At 47.7% G+C, this 26707-nt stretch overlaps 1 protein-coding gene across 4 annotated transcripts in view; it reads left to right on the top strand.

The window, feature by feature from the left end:
- Positions 1-26300, top strand: part of JPH4 (junctophilin 4) — a 57337-nt gene extending 31037 nt beyond the window's left edge. For 2 of the 4 annotated variants that reach the window (XM_063913580.1, XM_063913581.1), the window contains exons 4-6: positions 10929-11047; positions 24664-25055; positions 25164-26300. In XM_063913580.1, coding sequence (XP_063769650.1) covers positions 10929-11047; positions 24664-25055; positions 25164-25244 — 592 coding nt within the window. In that variant the 3' untranslated portion in view covers positions 25245-26300. Of the gene's footprint in view, positions 1-10928; positions 11048-24663; positions 25056-25163 lie in introns of those variants that run through there. The other 2 variants (XM_063913582.1, XM_063913583.1) reach the window with 2 other exon arrangements.
- The last annotated feature ends 407 nt before the right edge of the window (positions 26301-26707 follow it).

Below are 26707 nucleotides of genomic sequence, written 5' to 3'. Positions count from 1 at the left end.
GGGACGTCCCCATCGTATTAAGTAAACCCCAGTATCCCTTTTGGATGCCAGAGAAAATGGGATTTTAATACCTACTGGTAAATCCCTTTCTCGTAGTCCATAAGGTATACTGGGCGCTCGCCTCAGTGAATTGACTTCTAAGCAGGTTTTATCTTTTCCAAAAGTCACCTGTTCAGCTGTTGCTGTTTTGTTCCAGCCCTTGCTGGTTGTTTTATGCTATGGGTGGTCATTCCGAGTTGATCGCAGCCAGCAACTTTTTGCTGCTGCTGCGATCAACTAGTCCACGCCTATGGGGGAGTGTATTTTAGCTTAGCAGGGCTGCGATCGCTTGTGCAGCCCTGCTAAGCTAAAAAATTTTTAAGCAAAACAAGACTAGCCCTGGACATACTGTACTTACCCTGTGCAACGATCTCAGCGATGCTGGGGTCGGCTTTGATGTCAGACATCCGCCCTCCATTCTCCTGGACACGCCTGCGTTTTCTTCACCACTCCTCCAAAACAGCTCCAAACGGTGTGGTGACGCCCACGAACGCCTTCTTTCTGTCAATCTTCTTGCGGTCGGCTCTGCTCTCCGCTTTCTTCGCTGGCCGCGATGTAACCCGGCGTCCCCTGTTGCCGGGCAATGATGCGCCTGCGCAGTGCGGCAGCCGCGCATGCGCATTCCAGACCCGTTCGCACTGCAGCGATAAACCACTGCATGCGAACGGGTCGGAATGACCCCCATGGTGTGCTGGTGTGTGAATCTCAACACTCGTTGTTATGTTCCTTCTCTCAAGTATGTCCTTTCTTCTTCGGGCCCTATTTTGCTTAACTGCCTGTGGGAGGGGGCATAGAGGGGAGGAGCCAGCACACCCAGTGGAAGAAATTTAAAGTGCACTAGCTCCTTTGTACCCCTTCTATACCCCATCGTATTAAGTAAACCCCAGTATCCCTTATGGACTACGAGAAAGGAATTTACCGGTAGGTATTAAAATCCCATTTCCTATGCGTTGACTGTGTAATAGGTAACATTATTGCCGCACAGCACTAAGGTCTTGGGTTCAATTCCCACCATGGCCCAAGCTTTGTGGAGTTTGTATATTCTCCCAGTTAGCCATGTCCATCGGTTATTCAAAATCATCAGTGGTTCCTGGTCAATGGTAAATACTTTTGCCATCGATGGGGTAAAACCAGATGGTTTCCCACCATCGATGGTACAGAACCACCTGATGTCTTTTTTTTTTCTTTCTACATGTTGCCGGGACATGGAGTATAGCTCCTTCCCCGACACCCACAAAGCTCTTCCCCCAGGTTCTGATTGGCCTACAGGACAGTCATTGAAACTATAGGGATGGCCATTGGTTGGTGAAACCATTGATGGTTATCCATTGTTTAGTTTGCAACCATCGATGATCATTTGCCATTCCACCATCAATGGCAATCACTACTCCCAGAGCGTGTGTGGGTTTCCTCCAGTAAAGTGGTTTCCTGTCACACTTTTTCTATTGTGGTGATGGAAAATCACTTATTGCAGTAATAGATCAATGAAATAGCGTCTCAGTAGTACTGCCCTGGAGCGGTAAGGCTTAGTATACAGCTCTGCCGGGCAAGCCTTGGGGGATATTTGCATGCGTGACTTTGGTACCCAATTGCACGGTGGAATTGAAAGCCCAGGCTTTTCTTCTCCATTCCACTAATATTTATAACATTTTAAAAAAAAGTTTAAAATAAAGATTAAAATCTGGGAAATTTATTTTAAAGCTATTGGCGATTGAATAAAATACTTTATAGAGATAGTAAAGAATTTTCTCATTCATTTTTTTTCTGTTATTACCATCCTGAGATGGGGATAACAGAACAAGGATTACACAAGGAATTTATATGGCCATGATCCTTGTTAAATAGTCTTCCTCCTGCATTTCATGGGGAAGCTATTGCAGGCAAAACTTGGTGACCGCAGCTAACCTATAGATAGAAAAGTCTTTTAGCCTTTTAACAAATAGAGCCAATAGTCATAATTTGTGTCTATCTTTGGCTGACTGTTTTTCAGTATCTGGTGGTGTCATAGGAGGAGATTTCTGATTATCCATCCTCTATGCAGTTTGCCTACACAAATATCACAGCACGCACTTGCACCCATGCAGTTGATGCATTAGGTATTGCTATATATCACAGCGATGCATAATGCAGTTACGGTTTTCTCCCCATTGCCGGCCTAATGCTGCCAGTGAAGGCCTCCAGTATATTGTGTATGTTCAGGATGTAGTTGCTTTACCGGGGAGCAGGATCCCGGTGGTCAGGATACCGATGCCGGAATCCTGACCGCTTACAATGCCGGCAAACTGGGGCTATTCCCACTAGTGGGTGCCCGGGAATAGAACCTGTGGCGAGCACAGCGAGCCACCGAGCCTGCAAGGGGCTCTGTTGCACTTTCCTCCCACCCACCAGCATTCTGGCGGCCGGGATCCCGTGGTCGGGATGCTGACCTCCGGGATCCCGACTGTCGGCATTACAGCCCCAACCAATGGCTGCTCATGCACATAAACATTGGACCCAGAGGGGATCCATTAAAGCCTCTCCAGCTTCAGGGGTCCCCCTTTGCCGGGTATGCGTAGCACCATTATCAAGCCTTATAAATTGTGCATACCCCGCAGTTCCCGTTGAAAGCTATGGGGGATATCCAATTAGCCCTGGTAATTGTCCCGCCGGGGTCTAGCTACTTAGCCCCGATAAGCCGCGGCATTCAGAATCCCCGGAAACAGCCCCGTTTCACTGAACCTGTGTGTTTTCGGGAGAAGGTTTTTTTTTTTTACAGGCAATCCATCTGGATAGCCTGTAAAAAAAAAAAAAAAAATCGGTGAAACATCGGAAAAAAGTCAGAAAAATGCCAGTTTTTCAGACCCGATGTTTTACCGGGGATAATTGGATATCCCCTATGTAGGATGTGAAAATAGAGGGATTGTAATAGAAAATCAGTAATTTTAGAACGGTAGTGGCCCTGGCCCGATAAAGACAGTTGTGTGCCTATCAGGATGGAGGTACTGGGGCCTCCAGGCTGGACAGGTGGGAAGTATGTGCTGTGGAATGTAACTTTATTGTTCCTTGTATTACAGTATCATTGTTAGGATAGCATCACAGTAGTACTTCCTGTACTGACACTTTACAGTCACCATTTATCACCTCTGTTTGCTGACACATAGGGCCTAATTCAGAGTTGATCGCAGCAGCAAATTTGTTAGCAGTTGGGCAAAACCATGGGGGTCATTCCGAGTTGTTCGCTCGCTAGCAGTTTTTAGCAGCTGTGCAAACGCTATGCCGCCTCCCACTGGGAGTGTATTTTAGCTAAGCAGAAGTGCGAACGAAAGGATCGCATAGCGGCTACAAAATAAATTTGTGCAGTTTCAGAGTAGCTTCAGACCTACTCAGCGCTTGCGATCACTTCAGACTATTCAGTTCCTGTTTTGACGTCACAAACACGCCCTGCGTTCGCCCAGCCACGCCTGCGTTTTTCCTGGCACGCCTGCGTTTTTTCGAACACTCCCTGAAAACGGTCAGTTGACACCCAGAAACGCCCACTTCATGTCAATCACTCTGCGGCCAGCAGTGCGACTGAAAAGGTTCGCTAGACCCTGTGTGAAACTACATTGGCCGTTTTTTTGCCTGATCACTGCACAGCGACCGAAAGCAGCTAGCGATCAACTCGGAATGACCCCCCATGTGCACTGCAGGGGGGGCAGATGTAACATGTGCAGATAGAGTTAGATTTGGGTGTGGTGTGTTCAAACTGAAATCTAAATTGCAGTGTAAAAATAAAGCAGCCAGTATTTACCCTGCACAGAAACAAAATAATCCACCCAAATCTAACTCTCTCTGCACATGTTATATCTGCCACACCTGCAGTACACATGAGTTTGCCCATCTGCTAACAAATTTGCTGCTACAATCATGGCCCTCATTCCGAGTTGATCGCTCGCTAGCTACTTTTAGCAGCCGTGCAAACACATGGTCGCCGCCCACGGGGGAGTGTATTCTCTCTTTGCAAGTGTGCGATCGCATGTCCAGCTGAGCGGTACAAAAACATTTTGTGCAAAACAAGACCAGCCCTGTAGTTACTTATCCTGTGCGATGATTCTAGCGTCGGAGGTCCCAGAATTGACGTCAGATACCCGCCTTGCAAATGCCTGGTCACGCCTGCGTTTTCCCTACCACTCCCAGAAAACGCTCATTTGACACCCATAAACGCCCTCTTCCTGTCAATCTCCTTGCGATCGGCTTTGCGAATGGAATAGTCGCTAGACGCATTGCACAGCAACGATACTGTTTGTACCCGTACGACGCGCGTGCGCATTGCAGTGTATACGCATGCGCAGTTATGCCATTTTTTTTACCTGATCGCTGCGCTGCGAAAATCGTCAGCGTGCGATCAACTCAGAATGACCACCCAAGTCTGAATTAGGCCTATAGTAAGGAACATTTTGGAGGTTACTTCTGAAGCAAACATGATGCTCACTGCTTTGGTTTTGCCATGGTGTCCCTGGTTGGTGTTCCCAGTGTACTGCAAAAACACATGTGTGCTCTCCACTTTCAACAGAGGCCTCTGCAAACTACACGTGTGAAATGATGTATGTGACAAGCAGGAGCACAAGAGTAAAGGTGTGTACACACGGTGCGATATGCACTTAACTTTCCTTACGATTTTGACTATATAGTAAAAATTGTAAGGAAAGTTAGTGCATATTGCACCGTGTGTATAGTCCTTGTGATGCCGATGCACGGTCCCACGCAAGCTAAAATAGACTGTGCAGGCAGCCTAACTCTGACTTTATCGGCAGGCTAAAGCCACATTACTCCGTGTGTACACGGCTTCAGAGTACAGTGGAGCCGTAACAGGGCCTCCCTAGATGGCAAGGCCATGCCCCCATTGGTGCACGCTGTTGCTTCTTGGCATTGAGCATCTGCCACTGAAGCCCCCACTTATTACCGGGACCCAAATGATCTTTTGACAGCCCTGGTGAAGATGAGTACTTTGCAGTAGTTTAAATGTTGCAGAGTCCAACCTCCTCTCACTTAATAAACTTTACAGTTTGAATTACTTTTTTTTTTTTTCATGAAAAACAGGATCCATCAGCATCAGCTTAAATGATGGGCCTACTCTGTATTTCAGTTTCTAAAGCCACCCGTATACACCGCATACTTGCCTACTTTCTGGCAGCTCTCTCCGGGAGATGCCAGGACGGCTCAGTGGAGGGGCTGGGCTGGACAATGATGAGAGGAGGGGGCGGGGAGGAGGCGGAACGGGGCATGGCGGAGGAGGGGCAGAGGCGGAACGAGGGCGGGATAAAACGTCACAACATCTAAATCATGCCCCCCACTCTGCAATGCCGCAATAATCGGCATTTTACAATTCAACAAGAATTGCGTCATCTACTGTCCGGACCGCCCACTTTACTCTCAAAGTGGGCGGCCGGGCAGGGGGGAAATGAGAAACCGGGAGACTTGTCTGCTCTTCCGTGGGGCCGGGGAGGGTCACCCGATTTTCGGGAGCCTCCCGGCCATTCCGGGAGAGTAGGCAAGTATGATACACCGTATAGGACAAAAAGCCTCAAACTCTGAAATTAGACATGCCTCCAGAGAAATCTAGGTATACTTGTGTAAATTGAGGTACATGGTAGATGCTAATCTGTTTTTGCAATGTCTAGTGGACATTTTTTTCTTTCTAATGACCTCTATATTCATAATTGTTGGTATGTATGAGCGATATCCGGATGCTAGGTTGACATGGATAAGGTGGACAGTCAATAGGTCGACCACTAATGGTCAACAAACTTTAGAGTGACATGGTCAAAAGGTCAGCATGTCAATGGTCGACATAGGAAGAGGTCGACATGACTTTTTTACAAGTTTTTAATTTGAAAAAAAGTTTTTTTCATACTTTACAATCCACGTGGACTATGATTGGGAATAGTAACCTTGCCCAAAGCATGGAGAGTGAAGCGAGCCATGTGAGGGGATGCCGTGCACTAATTGGGGTTCCCGATCACTTTACAGAGTTAGCAACACCAAAAAAAGCTCATGTCGAACTTTTCCTGTGCTGACCTTTTCCGTGTCTATCTTTTTGTCATGTCGCCTTTTTTTCGAGTGTCGACCTTGTGCGTGTTGACCTTTTGGAGTTGACCTAGATACTGTCGAACTTTTTCATGTCGACTTAGACAGCCATACCCATATGAGCTGTAATGTAACAGATTTGTGAATTGACTTCATTACCATGTGGGGTGTGGTATGGAAGGTAGATAGTAACTAGGTCGACAGTGTCTTGGTCGACCACTATTGGTTGACAGTAACTACGTCGACAGGGTCTTTAGGTCGACATGGTCTAGGTTGACAGGTCAAAAAGTCGACATGATTTTTTAATGTTCTTTTTGGTGTAATTTTCTTCGTAGAGTTACCGGGAACCCCAATTAGTTCACCATGTTCGCTCACCATGCTTCGGGCAAGGTGTCTCACTCCGCTACCGTTTTGCTCGGCACAGATTAACATTTCAATCGTAGTCCATGTGAATCGTTAAGTATGAACAGGTTAAAAAAAAAAGAAAAAAACCGTGAAAAACTCATGTCGACCTTTTGACCTGTCGACCTAGAACATGTCGACCTAGAGACCCTGTCGACATAGAAACCCTGTCGACCTAGTTACTGTCGACCAATAGTGGTCGACCTAGATAGTGTCAACCTAGTTACTGTCGACCTAGAGACCGGATCCCACCATGTGCTGGTGGTGGACAGTATGAACACAAAAATGTGAAAGTGCATTACCTGCACACAAAAGCTTATCAATGTACTTCTGCCACATCCAAGAGCTCCTCCGCTCATCATACATCCCTGGACAAAACTGCCAAATGTGATTTGTCCACATGATCACACCTTCTATCGGCAAACCATTTGCCGGTTCTGTAGAACACTAGTAGAGGCAGAACCCTGGGGAAAAGCGGCTGCTGCTGCTGCTGCTGCAGTAATCAATTATTTTCCCTGTGTCTGAAAACAATAGTCTTATTATGTAAATGCTTATTAGTGAATTTTTTCATGTGTGCCAGGTACAGTGGACTCACACAATATGTTTACCAGTATGCATATAGGGCCTGATTCAGAGATGGACGCCTCCTGCCAGCTTCTGTGATCCACTGCTGTATCCTAATGCTGGGCATACACAGGCAGGTACTGAAAATGCCTGTCAGACCGAGAGGCATTGTAACTGCCACTGCCGATATCCCGGACATACACTGTGAGATCTCCCACACTGTATGTCACATGATATTGGCGCTCTGCCCCTGGGGAGGAGACATTTCCCTGTTTCTTCCCGTGTAAAGTAACAGAGTAAATGTCTGTCCGATGGCCGTAGCAGGGACTTGACACTTTGCCCGATGCAGCTGACATGACACTTTCAAAATATTGAATCAGTGGGGACAAGCTGGATGATCCGGCATATCCACCCAATCGAAATTACCGGATTGATTGATCGACTGCACGCTGCAACTGGCCAATCTGCTGATTTGGGGCAGCTCGGTCAGATAATTGTAGTGTGCATGCCCATCATAAAATGCAGCACAGGATCACTCTACAAAACATTGGCCTTCTGAGTGAGCCTTAGGCAGGGCCGTAACTACGTGTGTGCCAAGTGGGCTTGGCACACAGCGCAGTTGCCCTGAGGGCGCACGGCCAGCGGCATGTAATGAGTCAAATTGACTCATTACATGCCTCTGAAGTCTGCGCCGTGCGCCGCCGCCGCACTGTGGAGGAGAGCTACAGCGCCGGGCAGGTGAGAAGGAGGAGGAGGGAGGGGGACTGGAGCCGCAGCAGCGCTATTTCATTGGTAGTAAGCGCCGCTGCAGCATCCCCCTCTCCTTCCGTATTGGCTGCCCGGCGCTGCTGTGGATGCTGGGATGCGGTTCCTCCATCCCAGCATCCACAGCAGCGCAGGGCAGCCAATACGGAAGGAGAGGGGGATGCTGCAGCGGCGCTTACTACCAATGAAATAGCGCTGCTGCGGCTCCAGTCCCCCTCCCTCCTCCTCCTTCTCACCTGCCTGCACCGAGGGAGCTGCACGAGGAGCCTGTCAGCGGGGAGATGGTAAGTATCTCTCTCTTTCTCTCTCTCTCTCTCTCTCTCTCTCTCTCTCTCAGGGGGACACCGTCTGCCATAATGTGTAAAAAGGGGGCCTGGCTGCCGCAATGTGTAAAAAGGGGGACTGGCTGCCGCAATGTGTAAAAAGGGGGCCTGGCTGCCGCAATGTGTAAAAAGGGGGCCTGGCTGCCGCAATGTGTAAAAAGGGGGACTGGCTGCCGCAATGTGTAAAAAGGGGGCCTGGCTGCCGCAATGTGTAAAAAGGGGGCCTGGCTGCCGCAATGTGTAAAAAGGGGGACTGGCTGCCGCAATGTGTAAAAATGGGGACTGGCTGCCGCAATGTGTAAAAAGGGGGCCTGGCTGCCGCAATGTGTAAAAAGGGGGACTGGCTGCCGCAATGTGTAAAAATGGGGACTGGCTGCCGCAATGTGTAAAAAGGGGGACTGGCTGCCGCAATGTGTAAAAAGGGGGACTGGCTGCCGTAATGTGTAAAAAGGGGGACTGGCTGCCGCAATGTGTATAAAGGGGGACACCGTCTGCCGTAATGTGTAAAAACGGGGACGCTGTCTGCTGTAATGTGTAAAAAGGGGACGCTGTCTGCCGTAATGTTAAAAAAGGGGACGCTGTCTGCTGTAATGTTAAAAAAGGGGATGCTGTCTGCCGCAATGTGTAAAAAGGGGGACTGGCTGCCGCAATATGTTAAAAGGGAGACTGTCTGCTGTAATGTGTAAAAAGGGGGACGCTGTCTGCTGTAATGTATACAAGGGGCTCTACCTGGTGTAGTGGCGCTACTGTGCAGCGTAATTTGAATAATGTAGACTACTGTGCACCGTAGTATGAATTGCTATTATTTTGTGGCCACGCCCCTTCCCCATGAAGCCACGCCCATATATATTTTCCGCGCGCCGTAGGGGGGGGGCGATGTCGTTTCTTGCACACAGCGCTAAAATGCCTAGTTGCGGCACTGGCCTTAGGCTACTCAGATTGCCTGTCACAGATCTATATATGAGGCCAGGAAATGGGGCCACTTGTCCCCGTTTTTGGGAACGCTGGCCATCTCCGGCCCCGGCCCGCTCCAAACGCCTGCAACCTATCAATCAGGCTGTGGCATTGGGGAACTGCAAGAGATCTCACAGTAGAAGAATGATACATACGCAATACAGTTCCTGCACATTCACCGATCTTCTAACAACAGAGCAGTACACAAAGCATCAGGTTTGCATTCTCCGAATCAGCGTTCTAGCTTTCCCCTACTAGGAAAGGGGATCACATTGGAATTTATGGACACTGGACGTATGGGAATAGATCCTTTACACATTTGTACAATTACTGAGTCTATGTACAGTTATATCACATTTGCACTTGGCTATGACAGTGGGCCATGTACTGAAAAGACAAGTAAAGGACTAATGGCTGTAATATCCTATCAGGCATCAATGATAAGGTTCATTATTTCACACATTTATAGGAATGTAGCTTTCAGCTGTACATTCCTCTAGACACATTACTTTATAGTGGCGTATCTATAATGGGTGCAGGGTGTGTGGTGCACACAGGCCCCTTGATCCAGGGGGGATGCAATCAATTTGCCGGTTGTCGGGATCCCGACGGTCAGGATACCGACGCTGGAATCCTTACAGCCGACACCCGGAATCCTGGCACACAGGGGCTATTCCCACTCGTTGGTGTCCATGACACTCATAGAGTGAGAATAGAACCTGTGACGAGCGCAGCAAACCACCGACTCTAAGCGCTCGCACCGCTGCCGGCATTCTGGTGGGCGGGATGCCACTGTCGGGATCTTGATAGCCAGCATCCCACCCACCGGTAAACAGTATGTAAACCGTCCAGGGGAACCCACACTGCACACCCTGCACTAATTTCTTTAATACTTACTTGGCACAGTGCCAGAGTCTAGTAATGCTCAGCACTGCCGGCTAGAGAGGAGGGGGCCCGGACAAAGACTGCACACAGGCCCCCTCCACTCTTAATATGCCCCTGATACTTTAGCTTGCTGGCTTCCTATGGTGCTTTTTAACCCTGGCGCTTGGCCGTTGCCTTTTGGAGGGTCCTGGGTCCCGCTGCCTTCCCCCTTCCCTGTTGTAGACAGCGGCACTTGGGGCGGGGAGAGAGAGGACTGACTGCTGCTGCAACAGCCTCTCTCCCCAGCCCAGTATACACGCTGCTGTGTGTTACCCAGGGAAGAGAGGCAGCTGCAGAAGCAGTGTCCTTTCCCTCCCTGCATGATGTGTGTGGGGGGTGAGCAATCGCACCATATACCCACCCAGCCGCCGTCCCTGCAGCCCATTGGTCCTCACCCGGCACCCCTCTGAGCGGTGCGCACGTCCATTTCACGGCCGAACAGAAACAATTTTTGAATACTTCCTGAGGAGGGGGGCTGGCCACACCACCCTGCATTAGCCAAACACCCCATCCGAGTACCTGGCCCCGGCACAGCTGTCAGCACCCCTGAAGGCATGTACCGGCCAATACATTAATCATGTGAAGGTGTAAAACCTGTTTCACATTGAAGGATGTTTAGTATCTGATAGAGCACTGCCCATGCTGATGTGCCACCAAACATGTATTTTACTTGGATCCACACCTGTTACCCTTTCTGAGTTAGTAACACTTTGTGTGATTTCACCAGCACTGTATTGTGTATTTCTCTGGTTGATGTAACAAGCAGTGAAAAGAGTGGAGAAGTTGCTCATACCAACCAATCAGCATCTATCGCTCACTTTATAGAATGTACTTGATAAATGCGTCTGCGTCTTATTCCCTCTTACAGACAAGCAGTGAAATGAGATGTCTCTTTCTCTCTCTGTCTGCCAGTGCGGCCGATGCTCGTCTCCAAGCGGATTCAGCTTCTGTCGCTGCTTCACAGGCACTGGAGGCCTCACGTGCTGCACGGATCCTTTCCCATGACCTGGAGGAACTGCTGGAGGCATCAAGTGAGTATATGTAGATCATATACTGTAGTTATTTAAGTTTAGTATAAGATCATAGTAAACATGTGCTGTATGTAGCAGTCTGTGACAGTGGCCAATCCAGATCATACATGCCTAGTACATTTGTGGAATTCTTGGAGAGAAAAGGAAACAATACAGACAGCCCTTTAGCCAATATACAGTATATTCACTTTGTGTAAAGATCAGTTGCACTCAATTTAAAATAAGAATTTACTTACCGATAATTCTATTTCTCGTAGTCCGTAGTGGATGCTGGGGACTCCGTCAGGACCATGGGGATTAGCGGCTCCGCAGGAGACAGGGCACAAAAGTAAAAGCTTTAGGACTAGGTGGTGTGCACTGGCTCCTCCCCCTATGACCCTCCTCCAAGCCTCAGTTAGGATACTGTGCCCGGACGAGCGTACACAATAAGGAAAGATTTTGAATCCCGGGTAAGACTCATACCAGCCACACCAATCACACTGTACAACTTGTGATCTGAACCCAGTTAACAGCATGATAACAGAGGAGCCTCTGAAAAGATGGCTCACAACAATAATAACCCGATTTTTGCATACCCTCCAACATGACCCGCCCCACTAGGTACAAAATGCTCTGTTTCTGGACTTCCCTCTTAATTTATTATTGCCATCACCTGTGAAGAAACAGCTTTCTTATCATTTAACTAGTTCAACACAGGTGATGGAAATCATAAATTAAGAGGGAAGTCCAGAAACAGAGCATTTTGTACCTAGTGGGGCGGATCATGTTGGAGGGTCTGTTTTTGTAACAATAACTATGTACAAGTATTGCAGACAATCCGCACTTGGGATGGGCGCCCAGCATCCACTACAGACTACGAGAAATAGAATTATCGGTAAGTAAATTCTTATTTTCTCTGACGTCCTAAGTGGATGCTGGGGACTCCGTCAGGACCATGGGGATTATACCAAAGCTCCCAAACGGGCGGGAGAGTGCGGATGACTCTGCAGCACCGAATGAGAGAACTCCAGGTCCTCCTCAGCCAGGGTATCAAATTTGTAGAATTTTGCAAACGTGTTTGCCCCTGACCAAGTAGCAGCTCGGCAAAGTTGTAAAGCCGAGACCCCTCGGGCAGCCGCCCAAGATGAGCCCACCTTCCTTGTGGAATGGGCATTTACAGATTTTGGCTGTGGCAGGCCTGCCACAGAATGTGCAAGCTGAATTGTACTACAAATCCAACGAGCAATCGTCTGCTTAGAAGCAGGAGCACCCAGCTTGTTGGGTGCATACAGGATAAACAGCGAGTCAGTTTTCCTGACTCCAGCCGTCCTGGAAATATATATTTTTAGGGCCCTGACAACGTCTAGCAACTTGGAGTCCTCCAAGTCCCTAGTAGCCGCAGGCACCACAATAGGTTGGTTCAGGTGAAACGCTGACACCACCTTAGGGAGAAACTGGGGACGAGTCCGCAGTTCTGCCCTGTCCGAATGGAAAATCAGATATGGGCTTTTGTGAGACAAAGCCGCCAATTCTGACACTCGCCTGGCCGAGGCCAGGGCCAACAGCATGGTCACTTTCCATGTGAGATATTTCAAATCCACAGATTTGAGCGGTTCAAACCAATGTGATTTGAGGAATCCCAGAACTACGTTGAGATCCCACGGTGCCACTGGAGGCACAAAAGGGGGTTGTATATGCAGTACTCCCTTGACGAATGTCTGGACTTCAGGAACTGAAGCCAATTCTTTTTGGAAGAAAATCGACAGGGCCGAAATTTGAACCTTAATGGACCCCAATTTGAGGCCCATAGACACTCCTGTTTGCAGGAAATGCAGGAATCGACCGAGTTGAAATTCCTCCGTGGGGGCCTTCCTGGCCTCACACCACGCAACATATTTTCGCCAAATGCGGTGATAATGTTGTGCGGTCACCTCCTTCCTGGCTTTGACCAGGGTAGGTATGACCTCTTCCGGAATGCCTTTTTCCCTTAGGATCCGGCGTTCAACCGCCATGCCGTCAAACGCAGCCGCGGTAAGTCTTGGAACAGACAGGGTCCTTGCTGAAGCAAGTCCCTTCTTAACGGCAGAGGCCATGGGTCCTCTGTGAGCATCTCTTGAAGTTCCGGATACCAAGTCCTCCTTGGCCAATCCGGAGCCACGAGTATAGTTCATACTCCTCTCCGTCTTATAATTCTCAGTACCTTGGGTATGAGAGGAAGAGGAGGGAACACATACACTGACTGGTACACCCACGGTGTTACCAGAGCGTCCACAGCTATTGCCTGAGGGTCCCTTGACCTGGCGCAATACCTGTCCAGTTTTTTGTTGAGGCGGGACGCCATCATGTCCACCTTTGGTTTTTCCCAATGGTTCACAATCATGTGGAAGACTTCCGTGTGAAGTCCCCACTCTCCCGGGTGGAGGTCGTGCCTGCTGAGGAAGTCTGCTTCCCAGTTGTCCACTCCCGGAATGAACACTGCTGACAGTGCTATCACATGATTTTCCGCCCAGCGAAGAATCCTTGCAGCTTCTGCCATTGCCCTCCTGCTTCTTGTGCCGCCCTGTCTGTTTACGTGGGCGACTGACGTGATGTTGTCCGACTGGATCAGCACCGGCTGACCTTGAAGCAGAGGTCTTGCTAGGCATAGAGCATTGTAAATTGCCCTTAGCTCCAGTATATTTATGTGGAGAGAAGTCTCTAGACTTGACCACGTTCCCTGGAAATTTCTTCCCTGTGTGACTGCTCCCCAGCCTCTCAGGCTGGCATCCGTGGTCACCAGGATCCAATCCTGAATGCCGAATCTGCGGCCCTCTAGTAGATGAGCACTCTGCAGCCACCACAGAAGAGACACCCTTGTCCTCGGAGACAGGGTTATCCGCTGATGCATCTGAAGATGCGATCCGGACCATTTGTCCAGCAGATCCCACTGAAAAGTTCTTGCGTGAAATCTGCCGAATGGAATCGCTTCGTAAGAAGCCACCATTTTTCCCAGGACCCTTGTGCAATGATGCACTGACACTTTTCCTGGTTTTAGGAGGTTCCTGACTAGCTCGGATAACTCCCTGGCTTTCTCCTCCGGGAGAAACACCTTTGTCTGGACTGTGTCCAGAATCATCCCTAGGAACAGCAGACGTGTCGTCGGGATCAGCTGCGATTTTGGAATATTTAGAATCCACCCGTGCTGTTGTAGCAGTACCCGAGATAGTGCTACTCCGACCTCCAACTGTTCCCTGGACTTTGCCCTTATCAGGAGATCGTCCAAGTAAGGGATAATTAAGACGCCTTTTCTTCGAAGAAGAATCATCATTTCGGCCATTACCTTGGTAAAGACCCGGGGTGCCGTGGACAATCCAAACGGCAGCGTCTGAAACTGATAATGACAGTTCTGTACTACGAACCTGAGGTACCCTTGGTGAGAAGGGCAAATTGGGACATGAAGGTAAGCATCCTTGATGTCCAGGGACACCATATAGTCCCCTTCTTCCAGGTTCGCTATCACTGCTCTGAGTGACTCCATCTTGAATTTGAACCTTTGTATGTAAGTGTTCAAAGATTTCAGATTTAGAATAGGTCTCACCGAGCCGTCTGGCTTCGGTACCACAAATAGTGTGGAATAATACCCCTTTCCCTGTTGTAGGAGGGGTACTTTGATTATCACCTGCTGGGAATACAGCTTGTGAATTGCTTCCAATACTGCCTCCTTGTCGGAGGGAGACGTTGCTAAAGCAGACTTCAGGAACCTGCGAGGGGGAGACGTCTCGAATTCCAATCTGTACCCCTGGGATACTACCTGTAGGATCCAGGGGTCCACTTGCGAGTGAGCCCACTGCGCGCTGAAACTCTTGAGACGACCCCCCACCGCACCTGAGTCCGCTTGTAAGGCCCCAGCGTCATGCTGAGGACTTGGCAGAAGCGGTGGAGGGCTTCTGTTCTTGGGAAGAGGCTGTCTGCTGCAGTCTTTTTCCCTTTCCTCTACCCCGGGGCAGATATGACTGGCCTTTTGCCCGCTTGCCCTTATGGGGACGAAAGGACTGAGGCTGAAAAGACGGTGTCTTTTTCTGCTGAGAGGTGAGTTGGGGTAAAAAGGTGGATTTTCCAGCTGTTGCCGTGGCCACCAGGTCCGAAAGACCGACCCCAAATAACTCCTCCCCTTTATACGGCAATACTTCCATGTGCCGTTTGGAATCCGCATCACCTGACCACTGTCGTGTCCATAAACATCTTCTGGCAGAAATGGACATCGCACTTACTCTTGATGCCAGGGTGCAAATATCCCTCTGTGCATCACGCATATATAGAAACGCATCTTTTAAACGCTCTATAGTCAATAAAATACTGTCCCTGTCAAGGGTATCAATATTTTCAGTCAGGGACTCCGACCACGCCACCCCAGCGCTGCACATCCAGGCTGAGGAGATCGCTGGTCGCAGTATAACACCAGTATGTGTGTATATACTTTTTAGGACATTTTCCAGCTTCCTATCAACTGGCTCCTTGAGGGCGGCCGTATCAGGAGACGGTAACGCCACTTGTTTTGATAAGCATGTGAGTGCCTTATCCACCCTAGGGGGTGTTTCCCAACGCGCCCTAACTTCTGGCGGGAAAGGGTATAATGCCAATAATTTCTTAGATATCAGCAATTTTTTATCGGGGGAGACCCACGCATCATCACACACTTCATTTAATTCTTCTGATTCAGGAAAAACTACGGGTAGTTTTTTCACACCCCACATAATACCCTTTTTTGTGGTACTTGTAGTATCAGAAATATGCAAAGCCTCCTTCATTGCCGTGATCATGCAACGTGTGGCCCTACTGGAAAATACGTTTGTGTTTTTATATACCAAATTAGTGCCCCCCCCCCTCTCTTTTTTACCCTGTTTCTGTAGTGCAGGACTGCAGGGGAGAGTCAGGGAGACGTCCTTCCAGCGGAGCTGTGAGGGAAAATGGCGCTTGTGTGCTGAGGAGATAGGCTCCGCCCCCTTCACGGCGGCCTTTCTCCCACTTTTTATGAGGTAAAATGGCAGGGGTTAAATACATCCATATAGCCCAGGAGCTATATGTGATGTATTTTTTACCATAAATAGTGTTTTCATTGCATCTCAGGGCGCCCCCCCCCCAGCGCCCTGCACCCTCAGTGACCGGAGTGTGAAGTGTGCTGAGAGCAATAGCGCACAGCTGCAGTGCTGTGCGCTACCTTTCTTGAAGACAAGATGCCTTCTGCCGCCGATTTCTGGACCTCTTCACTCTTCTGGCTCTGTAAGGGGGCCGGCGGCGCGGCTCCGGGACCCATCCATGGCTGGGCCTGTGATCGTCCCTCTGGAGCTAATGTCCAGTAGCCAAGAAGCCCAATCCACTCTGCACGCAGGTGAGTTCGCTTCTTCTCCCCTTAGTCCCTCGATGCAGTGAGCCTGTTGCCAGCAGGACTCACTGAAAATAAAAAAAACCTAAGTCTATACTTTTATTCTAAGCAGCTCAGGAGAGCTACCTAGATTGCACCCTTCTCGGCCGGGCACAAAAACCTAACTGAGGCTTGGAGGAGGGTCATAGGGGGAGGAGCCAGTGCACACCACCTAGTCCTAAAGCTTTTACTTTTGTGCCCTGTCTCCTGCGGAGCCGCTAATCCCCATGGTCCTGACGGAGTCCCCAGCATCCACTTAGGACGTCAGAGAAAATAACATTATCCATTAAATTAAAGATGTAAATTAAGACAAAAATTATATAAACCTGATGGTTTACAACACATCCGTTGGTTGTGGAGCTGCGCAGGTGCAGAACGGATCTTGCAATATTGCTCGCAGCCCCGTCATCTGCAACTTGCTGCAGCGTTTGAGAGCGGCATCCAGAACCATTCTTCAGAATGACGGCGTGTTGCCTCCATTTTGTAAGTGTAACGGGTTCAGGGTCTGCGGTTATTGGACCCAGGGCCGCCTTAACAGTAGTGTAGGCCCCTGGGCACAGCAATGCACTGGGCCCCCTACCCATCCTTCAGAGGTAGGGGTGGGGGATGCTATCAGCGGCAGCTTTGATGTCCCATGGGAGGTAGGGGGTGCTCTATCTTCTGCTCAGCATGTAGGACCTGGAGCAGTAATTTCTGCTAATTTCTCCTTTACTGCACAGATTGGGCTAAACTGTAGAAGGGGGCATTGGGCTGAATGAAGGGGCCCTGGTACATGACTTCCAGGGTGGTAGGGGGTGTTTAATACGTAGGGAAGGGGTGGATAGTGGAGTGGGCTTAATATTTATAAGTTTTCGGTGGGAGGGCAGCTTGCTTGACTGCAGATATCTCAAGTTCCTGAAAATATATTTCTTAGCTTTAAATGGGATAAAAAAAAACTAGAGAGTCCCACCTTTCAGATGGTTCTGGGGACTTAGGGATCCGAGTTCAGGTGCCAGAACAATCCACCGTTGAATATATAAAACTGCATACCAATCGTGTGGAGCTAGAGCAGGGAACAGCTGCTGGAAGGCTGATATCTCTGGTTCTGGGCATAGTAGAGACAAGCTGCCAGTGTTCACTGAAAGGGGAGAGTCACAGATTTTGGATTATACCCTCAGAAAAACTCTAAGTCAGACAGAACCCGAGATGTCTGGCTGGGAAGAGCAATTAACAGACTTGGATGGGGACCACTGGTTTCAAGTCGGATATCTCCGGTTTCCCAGGGCCGATTTTTTAAAATCTGGTACCCCTGGAAAGAGGGGACCCTCAGCTATCAGCCTAGGGCCCTTATACTCCTGGGGCCCTTGGGCAAGAGCCCATTGAGCCCATACAAAAAGACGGCCCTGATTGGACCCATGTGTCTGGATACTACGGCCAGCCTGAGTAAGCTTAGAGATTGGAGTGCTGCATCCTCAGCAAATGCATGCAGAAGGTGTCTATCTCCTACAGATATTTCCTGCTGCATTTGAATTGTAATTACTGAGAATTGCACCGCTGCTTCCATACATGAATTAGGCCATTAATGACATAGGGGGTCATTCCGAGTTGTTCGCTCGTTGCCGATTTTCACTATGCTGCGATTTGTTGCTAATTGTGCATGTGCAAGGCACGCAGGGCGCATGCGCTTAGTTATTTAACTAAAAACTTAGCAGTTTTGCTGTGGATCCTGCGGCGCTTTTCAGTCGCACTGCTGATCGGTGAATGATTGACATGAAAGGGGCGTTTCTGGGAGGTAACTGAGCATTACCCGGGAGTGTGCTAAAAAACGCAGGCGTGTCAGGGAAAAACGCGGGAGTGTCTGGAGAAACGGGGGAGTGGCTGGCCGAACGCAGGGCGTGTTTGTGATGTCAAACCAGGAACTAAACTGACTGAGCTGATTGCAATCTGTGAGTAGGTCTGGAGCTACTCAGAAACTGCAAAGAATTATTTAGTAGCAGTTCTGCTAATCTTTCGTTCGCTATTCTGCTAAGCTAAGATACACTCCCAGAGGGCGGCGGCCTAGCGTGTGCAATGCTGCTAAAAGCAGCTAGCGAGCGAACAACTCGGAATGAGGGCCATAGACCCCTACGTATCAAAAAAGTGATAAATGACCCGAATCCTACCATCTCTTATTGCTGCTGTTCGTAGCAATTTTCAGAACTGTTTTCAGGGCTATTTGTTATGGGCCCATACCAGGGACAGATGCTGTGGTAAGCTGCTGTACTGGCTATGACTTAAAACAGTTATCTTTAATGGTAGCGGCAAAAGTTAATATTGTCAGTTTCTGTCCCGGCGGTGTTACGGCACCTGCATAACCTTGGGAAGTTTCTATGCACTGTGAGGGCAGAAGGCGGGATCCAAATAGATACAACTTTACACTCTAGACCTTCTTCCAGTTGGTACATATACATTGTATGGGGCATGCGGTGTGCTCCAATACTTTCATGAATGCAGGAGATATATGCGATATCTATTACAGTACAGGCTTAATAAACAGCCTTGTTAATTAAATTAGTGGCTATCATGTGGAAACTGATGCTTCCACATTATTACCATGGTCAGAGTGATTGACAGGTAGGCCCTTTAAATCCCAGTATGACTTATGTTATACAGTATATCCGCCACATTAATATGTTTAGAAACATTTCAATGTCATGTTTGTATAAATTGTGTTTAGAGATGTTAGCGTCACCAGGAACACTTTTTACCATAGTTACATTGACAAGAATAACATCTTGATAAATGATGTGTACAAGTCTTAGGTGACCTGTAACTGTCCATCTGTTGTATAACTACAAGACCCAACACCGGGGGAGTCACAGATTGCCTACCTCTTCCATCTGCAATAGCCGTCACACCAGCAAGGCTGAACATTTATGCAATTTTATTGTTACAAGCGTAGCAATCGCAGACTGTTACTGTGGAGTCTCTTCGCTTTGCCGACACACACATACTTACCTATGTTGACCCGCCGACTGCCACGTCTCCAGATCCGACGATCCGGGGTACCTGTGAATCAAATTATACTCACCTCAATCCAGTGTCCAGATATAAATCCACGTACTTGGCAAAAAAAAAAAACCGCATTTACCCGGACCACGCACTGAAAGGAGTCCCATGTTTTCACATGAGACCCCTTTCCCCGAATGCCGGGACACCACGTGACTGCTGTCACCGAGGTCCCTTCTGCCAATCAGGAAGCGCAACTTCGTTGCACTCACCTGATTGGCTGTATGCGCGTGTGACCTCTCCATTACTTTCAATGGTGGGAACTTTGCGGGTAGCGGTGGGGTTACCCGCGGTCAGCCGCTGACCGCGGGTGACCTCACCGCTGACGCAAAGTTCCCACCATTGAGTATAATGGAGAGGCTTTGCGAGGCACTGTCTGACAGCTCAGACGTGCAGCCAATCAGCAGAGTGCCAGGACGTTGCACTCGCTGATTGGCAGAAGGGACCTCGGTGACAGCAGTCACGTGGGGTCCCGGCATTCGGGGAAAGGGGTCTCATGTGAAAACATGGGACCCCTTTCAGTGCGTGGTCCGGGTAAATGCGGTTTGTTTTTTGCCAAGTACATGGATTTATATCTGGACACTGGATTGAGGTGAGTATAATTTGATTCACAGGTACCCCGGATCGTCGGATCTGGAGACGTGGCAGTCGGCGGGTCAACATAGGTAAGTATGTGTGTGTCGGCAGGTGCGCAATAAAGTTTTACTCTCAAGGTGTGTGTCTCCTGTTTTTATTTGGGTATTTTTTTCCCAGTAGTACTACAGGTACCAGCGGGACCGTTTTTCTCCCGCATGCTGGTACTTGTGGTTCTCCAAGTACCAGCTTGCGGGGGAGGCTTGCTGGGATTTGTAGTACTACAGGAAAAAACAATATTCTTTACATTTTCTCAAGGCTATCAGCCTCCCATCCGCAGCCCTTGGATTGGGGGGACAGCCTCGGGCTTCACCCCTGGCCCTTGGGTGGCTGGGGGACGACGACCCCTTGATTGAAGGGGTCCCCACTCCCCCAGGGTACCCCGGCCAGGGGTGACTAGTTGGATATTTAATGCCACGGCCGCAGGGCGCTGTATAAAAGTGAGTCCCGGCTGTGGCATTATCTGTCCAGCTAGTGGAGCCCGATGCTGGTGTAAAAAATACGGGGGACCCCTACTCTTTTTGTCCCCCGTATTTTTTGCACCAGCACCAGGCGCAGAGCCCGGTGCTGGTTTTAAAAATACGGGGGATCCCCTGTCCATTTCCCCCCCGGATTTTTAGAACCAGGACCGGCTCGAAGAGCCCGAGGCTGGTTATGCTTTGGAGGGGGGACCCCACGCCATTTTTTTCCGGGATTTGACCATTCCATTTAAAAATAAATAATATTTTTAAAAATATATAAATAATACTTGTGCCTCCCAAAAAGACAAACCAAGTACCCAATCCCTTCTAATATAAATAGATATGCTATTACCAATAAAAAAAACACCAAAAAAAACATGTTTTAAATTTTTTTTATTAGATTCACCCACCAAAGTGTGGCGGATTGAAAATGACGAATTTACTGTCTAAAAGCACTGTTGTCGAATTTCCAAACTTCAATTGAATATACTTTTGTCGAATTGCCGCATTTGTACCATTGCAGAAAAGTCGAATTTGACAAATGTCGAATTTCAAAAAGTCGAATTTTGAAAGTCCGTTTTTTTGATGGAAAGTACTGAATTGCATTGTCGATTTTTTTTTTTTGGCGAAAAAGTCCAGTTTTTCGACAATTTCGGGAATTCGACCGCAATTGCATATACCCCTTGGTCTTTACCACTTGTCAGTGGTGGAAGTACTGGAGACAATGGGGTCAGTTGCTTCCGGGCAACGGTTCTGAAGGGGTCACCCTGACCTCCTCCATTGCTTCTGGTGCACTCCAGCCTATGCCAGTCATTTATATAAGCAGTGCTGCACAGCGACAGCGTGACCTGACTTGCTTCTGGTGGTCTGGTACAGCCCATAGCAGCTTACAGCCAGCGGTACTGCAGCTTTCCATATTCAGTCCATACAGCAGGGGGTACAGTGTATGGGCATACCGAAGCTCGGCTTGTGCATTGCTGGCTCCAGTTCAGACTGGAACTCTGATAGCCCTTAGCCGGCAGCAGTGTCTTTGTCCTGTAGTAGGCCCCTGCAGCTGCTGCACGTATCTGGAGGCAGAGCGCATGGGAAAACCAAGGGAAGGTCTGGGCAATGTGCACTTGCCAGCATTCAAACTGGAACTTTGTGGTGTATATACAGTCAGTTACCCCCAGCTTTATAACTGCTCAATTACTGCACTTTAGTTCTACAACAAGACGTAACACACCAGTGTACACATACACCAGAATACTGTAGCGCATATTATTTTAACATAATTGACGGTTGCTTTACTTTGTAACTCAATTATCACGTATGTTGCTTATGTTTTTATACATTAAAATTGTCATTACTGTTAACCTATAGACTTGTCCTCTAATTTGAGACAAAGGGGCAGATGTATTAACCTGGAGAAGGCATAAGGAAGTGATAAACCGTTGATAACTGCAAGGTGATAAAGGCACCAGCCAATCAGATCCTAACTGTTCATTTACATATTGGAGCTGATTGGCTGGTGCGTTTATCCCCTTGCACATATCACTGGTTTATCACTTCCTTATGCCTTTTCCAGGTTAATACATCTACCCCAGAGTATCCCATTCTCTTTTTCTGGTTTGGTTTTGAAGGAACTGTACATACCTCCTATCTAAGGAAGCAGCATCTCCTTAGCGCGTATACCACCATGTGTGACATAGGCCTATTTTCTCTCATTTCTTTACCAAACAAGTGAGGAGGCGTCGGGGCTTGGTTGCTGCTGGGGTGTCGGTGGTGGGGGCACCACCGACTATTTCGCCTCCGGGCGCCTGGTATGAACTTACGCCCCTGCCACTTGTTACTGTTATTGTTTTCAAGAACATTGAAGCAAGTTACCAGTTTACAAATGAAACTTGCAAATTAGGGGGCATATTCATGGTTTTCCCTATTCAGTTGAAGAAGAGAAAATGAGCCGCAGTGCTTTCTAGAGAAATCACTGTAACTTTTTTCTTGCAGTCCTAGAGCAAGTCTAATTTTTCCTTAAATTGTTATTTTAATAAAAATTTGTAGGGACTTGCTTTGGAACCCCTCTGCAGCACTGTCCTCCTCTTCCGCTTCCCCAAAAATACTGATGTTCTACTGCAGCGTGTGTATGATATCACTTGTCATGTGTGAGTGTGTGTGAGACCCCTGTCAGTGTGTGTGAGACCCTCAGTGTGTGTGTGTGTGTGTGTGTGTGTGTGACCTGAAGTCAGCGTGTGAGACCCACGGTGTTTGTGTGACCTCATGTCAGTGTGTGTGACACCCTGTCATTGTGTGTAAGACCTCCAGTATGTGTGTGAGACCCTGTCAGTGTGTGTGAGACCTCCAGTGTATGTGTGACCCCATGTCAGTGTATGTAGGACCCTTGGTGTGTATGAAACCCCCTGTCTGTGTGTGTGTGACCTCCAGTGTATGTGTGACCCCATGTCAGTGTGTGTGAGACCTTCGGTGTGTGTGCGACCCCCTGTCAGTGTGTCTGATACCTCCAGTGTGTGTGTGTGTGACGTAATGTCAGTGTGTGAACCCTGTTAGTATGTGGACACCCTGTTAGTGTGTTTGACCTCATGTCAATGTACGTGAGACCCCCGGTGTGTGGGACTCCATGTCAGTGTGTGTGACCCCATGTCAGTGTGTGTGAGACCTCTGGTGTGTGTGTGATCCCATGTCAGTGTGTGTGACCCCGTGTGTGAGACCCTTGACATGTGTGTGAGACCCCCGGTGTGTATGTCACCCCCTGTCAGTGTGTGAGACCCCTGTTGTGTGGGTGACCCCCTGTCAGTGTGTGTGAGACCATCGGTGTGTGTGTGACCCCATGTCAGTGTCACTTTCTACTTAATCCACATGTTCTTTACCTGTAGGATTCTATGAAAATATTGGGTCCCTTTATCCTCTGTTTACAAAGTTGCAAAGTATTACACAAAACAATGGAATATACTGTTATACAAATATGTAACTTCCCAACCCTTAACAGTTAATGGCAGGCAATCTTGCAAATGGTCGGGCGATTTTCCCTTCATCCCTGACAATGCAAGATTGCCAGTACACACTAGTCGATTGTAATGAACAACGGAACAATATCTCATTCCGTCCTTCATTACACTGCATGGCGCCACAAACGATATTGTCTAATCTGCCTGCACTGCAGTTAGATTTGAAGATGCAAAGAATGACGCACAGGAGTGCACAATAGAGCGTACACACTAGACGATGTGGAAGATTTGACGTTCCAATTCGGCTCAAAATTACAAATTGTCCAAAATATTGTCTAGTGCATACCCAGCTTAGGAGTGCAAGCCTCACTGAGCTATGGAAGTTTATCTTTTCAAACTTTTCCAGGATATTAGTTTTGGAGAAGTGGCTGCGACAGGCTCGGAAAGGGTGAGTTCTACATATGCAGAGGTCCAGAAGAGTAGTCTTAGACTTAGCTATAGTACAAGCAGTGTCCTAATGGCTTGTGATTTTCAGTGTAGTGCTGAATGTGTCTGTGTGAGAGTCATAGATCGGGCAAGGCTATAAGTTTATCCAATATTATTACAATAGCTGTTGCATAGTACAAGTGCTGGAAACCTCATCCTGGTCTATTGAATGGCTAGGCCAGTGGTTCCCAAACTTTTTTGAATCACGGCGCCCTAGAGTAGCAGAATTTTTTTTTACGGCAAAAATATTAAATTAAGCAAACTGTTTATATGTCATCTTTGTCCACACATTTTATGATAGGCGAAACCAGTGCTGGTGGTTATCAATCACATTGATCATAAATTATTTAAATTGGTCCTGGACCACCAACCCAGGGCACCCATGCAAGTGTCCTGAGGCACCCCAGGGTGCTACGGCACACAGTTTGAGAACCACTGGGCTAGGCTATTCAACATTTAGGCCAGGGAGGTACAGAAGTGACACCATTAGTGGAGGCACATATACAGTAGATTGGAGGATTTATACAATAAATGGGCACAACTGGTAAGGGGTAACTTTACAAAATGTAAATGTAAAGCCCTTGGTTTTAGGTACAGTGTGAATGTTCATTGCGTGCTTGTAATGATAAGGTAAACATATGATTTTGTTTTACACACATAACCACATTTCTTATCATATTTCGGCAGGTTCACAGTGTGTGCAGGATGAGGAGGAACACATTGCTGAGGGTGACATACCATGGCTTAGGCAGTGTCCCACTGAGATTTGTAATGATGGGACACCTTTGTCTGACCAAACCCCAGAACACAGCTTGCCTCCCAGCCACCCAAACACACCCCCAAGTCTTTCATGCTGCCATCTGAGAGAAGGGACTCCATGCCCCCCCATCCAGGAAGAAGATAGTCCTTCTCAGTTGGGAACCCCCACACATATGTTTGACCACTCAGAGGAGCAAGGACCCATTGAATCCACCCCTGAAATAGGACTAAATGAGCCTTCACCCAGCATAGAATGCATGGAAGAACCTGTGGATGCAGGGGGGACAAATGAGCCCCCCAAAAAATCTTGTATGCAAATGGTAAGTTTTCCATATCAATCTGATATCCAAAGTCCGTTTTTCCAAACTTCTTTAGATACATTTTCTGTTCTTGTTTCTCTCTCTGATATTAATCTTCCTCTTCTGCAGGATGCTGATCCTCTTGTGGTGGCTGTTGTGCTGTTTCTTGATGTTTCGCTCGCATTCCTCATCTCGTATTTTCTGACATGAGATGAAAAGTGTTCCTTTTTACACTCTCACAAAGTCTCTCCTACCTGTCCGTCCTTCTCTACCTCTCTACCCCTAATGTTTACATAAAAAGGGCTTTTCTCTCTTCCTTTTTCTTGTCTCTCATACTCTCCCTGTGTCTACTACTGTCACGCTCTCCCCATCTCACTTTTTTTGCTGGCGACACATGTCACACTCTGATGGTTTAGCACTTTCTCCCAACAACTGCATCTTCAAATTGACCACACAACTGGAAGGGCAAATTACAAAGATCCAGTTGTTCAGACGGGGCAGGGCTAAATACCGTAGTCGAGGGCAGCCAATGCAGATGTTGATGACCACACACTAGAACAATGTGGTCATCTGCTTTATTTTAGCTTCTGTAATTAGATCACATTTTTATCACGCGGATTGAGGTCACAGCCTTTGCTGTAAACTGACCAAATTGGTAACGTAAATCTTTGAATGTATCGCCAGCTTTAATATTGGAGATTCATCAATCCCAGTAAAATAACACAATGGACTATGACTGTTGAAAACTCTTTACTAATTGTTTTATTACTATCCTTTCTACCTTTATCTTACAATGCCCAACTGTTTCATGTACTCTTTCTTTCTCTACTCTATCCTACTGAGTATGCTTTCAAGGAATGTGATGATCCTGTTCAGTATATTTGCAAGTTTCATTTTCCATTGCAGTAGAATATTCTACCTAAAGTCATCCCTACTACAGCCTCCACAGCAAGCCTCACACTGGTATGCGCTCCCCTTTCCTGCATCCCTTTTATTAGATCCGTATTCAGTGCATCCCCATCTTATCACGTCCTCTTATGACTTCTACACCTTCTTCCATATTGCCTGAATTCTTGCTTTATTCTGTCGCCTGTTTTTCTCCTTAAATTGCCTTGTGCCCCTGTTGCCTCATGCTTTATGCCCCCTGTTCAGAGCATGCACTTCACTCCTATTTTTGTAGCAGTATTTTGCCTTTGATTGAACCTGAAAGATGCAAAAAATTATATAATTAAAGTTAAAATAATAAAACCATAAAATGTCATATAAGTTGTGAGGTGCAATTTCTTTAGTTTCTGAAGACAATCGCTGTAGATGACATTCTAGTTGACATTCTTGATTTGTGCTTTTATTCCCCCCATTGGGAATATGTAGAAAGTGAGGTTTTGTATTGCCTCTAGATATGAGATTGAAATGATTATGTGACTGCTTGGCAGTGGGGAATGGAATCTGCAGTGCCTGGACCAAAGAAGAAAGATGTGTCGTGTGCTAAATATCCGCTGATCACGTTGAAAAAATAACATGAAAATGATTAGCAAGAATCACATCCAGTGTACAAAACCATGAGGATACTTATAGATATAAAGATGTTCATGAATGAACAAATACAGGTATTAACTGTGGATTATGAGCCCTATTCAGTAAGCATTGCTGATGGATGCGATGGCATTGTGCCA

This window comes from Pseudophryne corroboree, chromosome 1 (genome assembly GCF_028390025.1).
Source record: "Pseudophryne corroboree isolate aPseCor3 chromosome 1, aPseCor3.hap2, whole genome shotgun sequence".
NCBI classification, from domain to species: Eukaryota; Metazoa; Chordata; class Amphibia; order Anura; family Myobatrachidae; genus Pseudophryne; species Pseudophryne corroboree.
The sequence above is the reverse complement of the archived record's forward strand: the minus strand, read 5'-3'. Positions and strand labels throughout refer to the sequence as shown.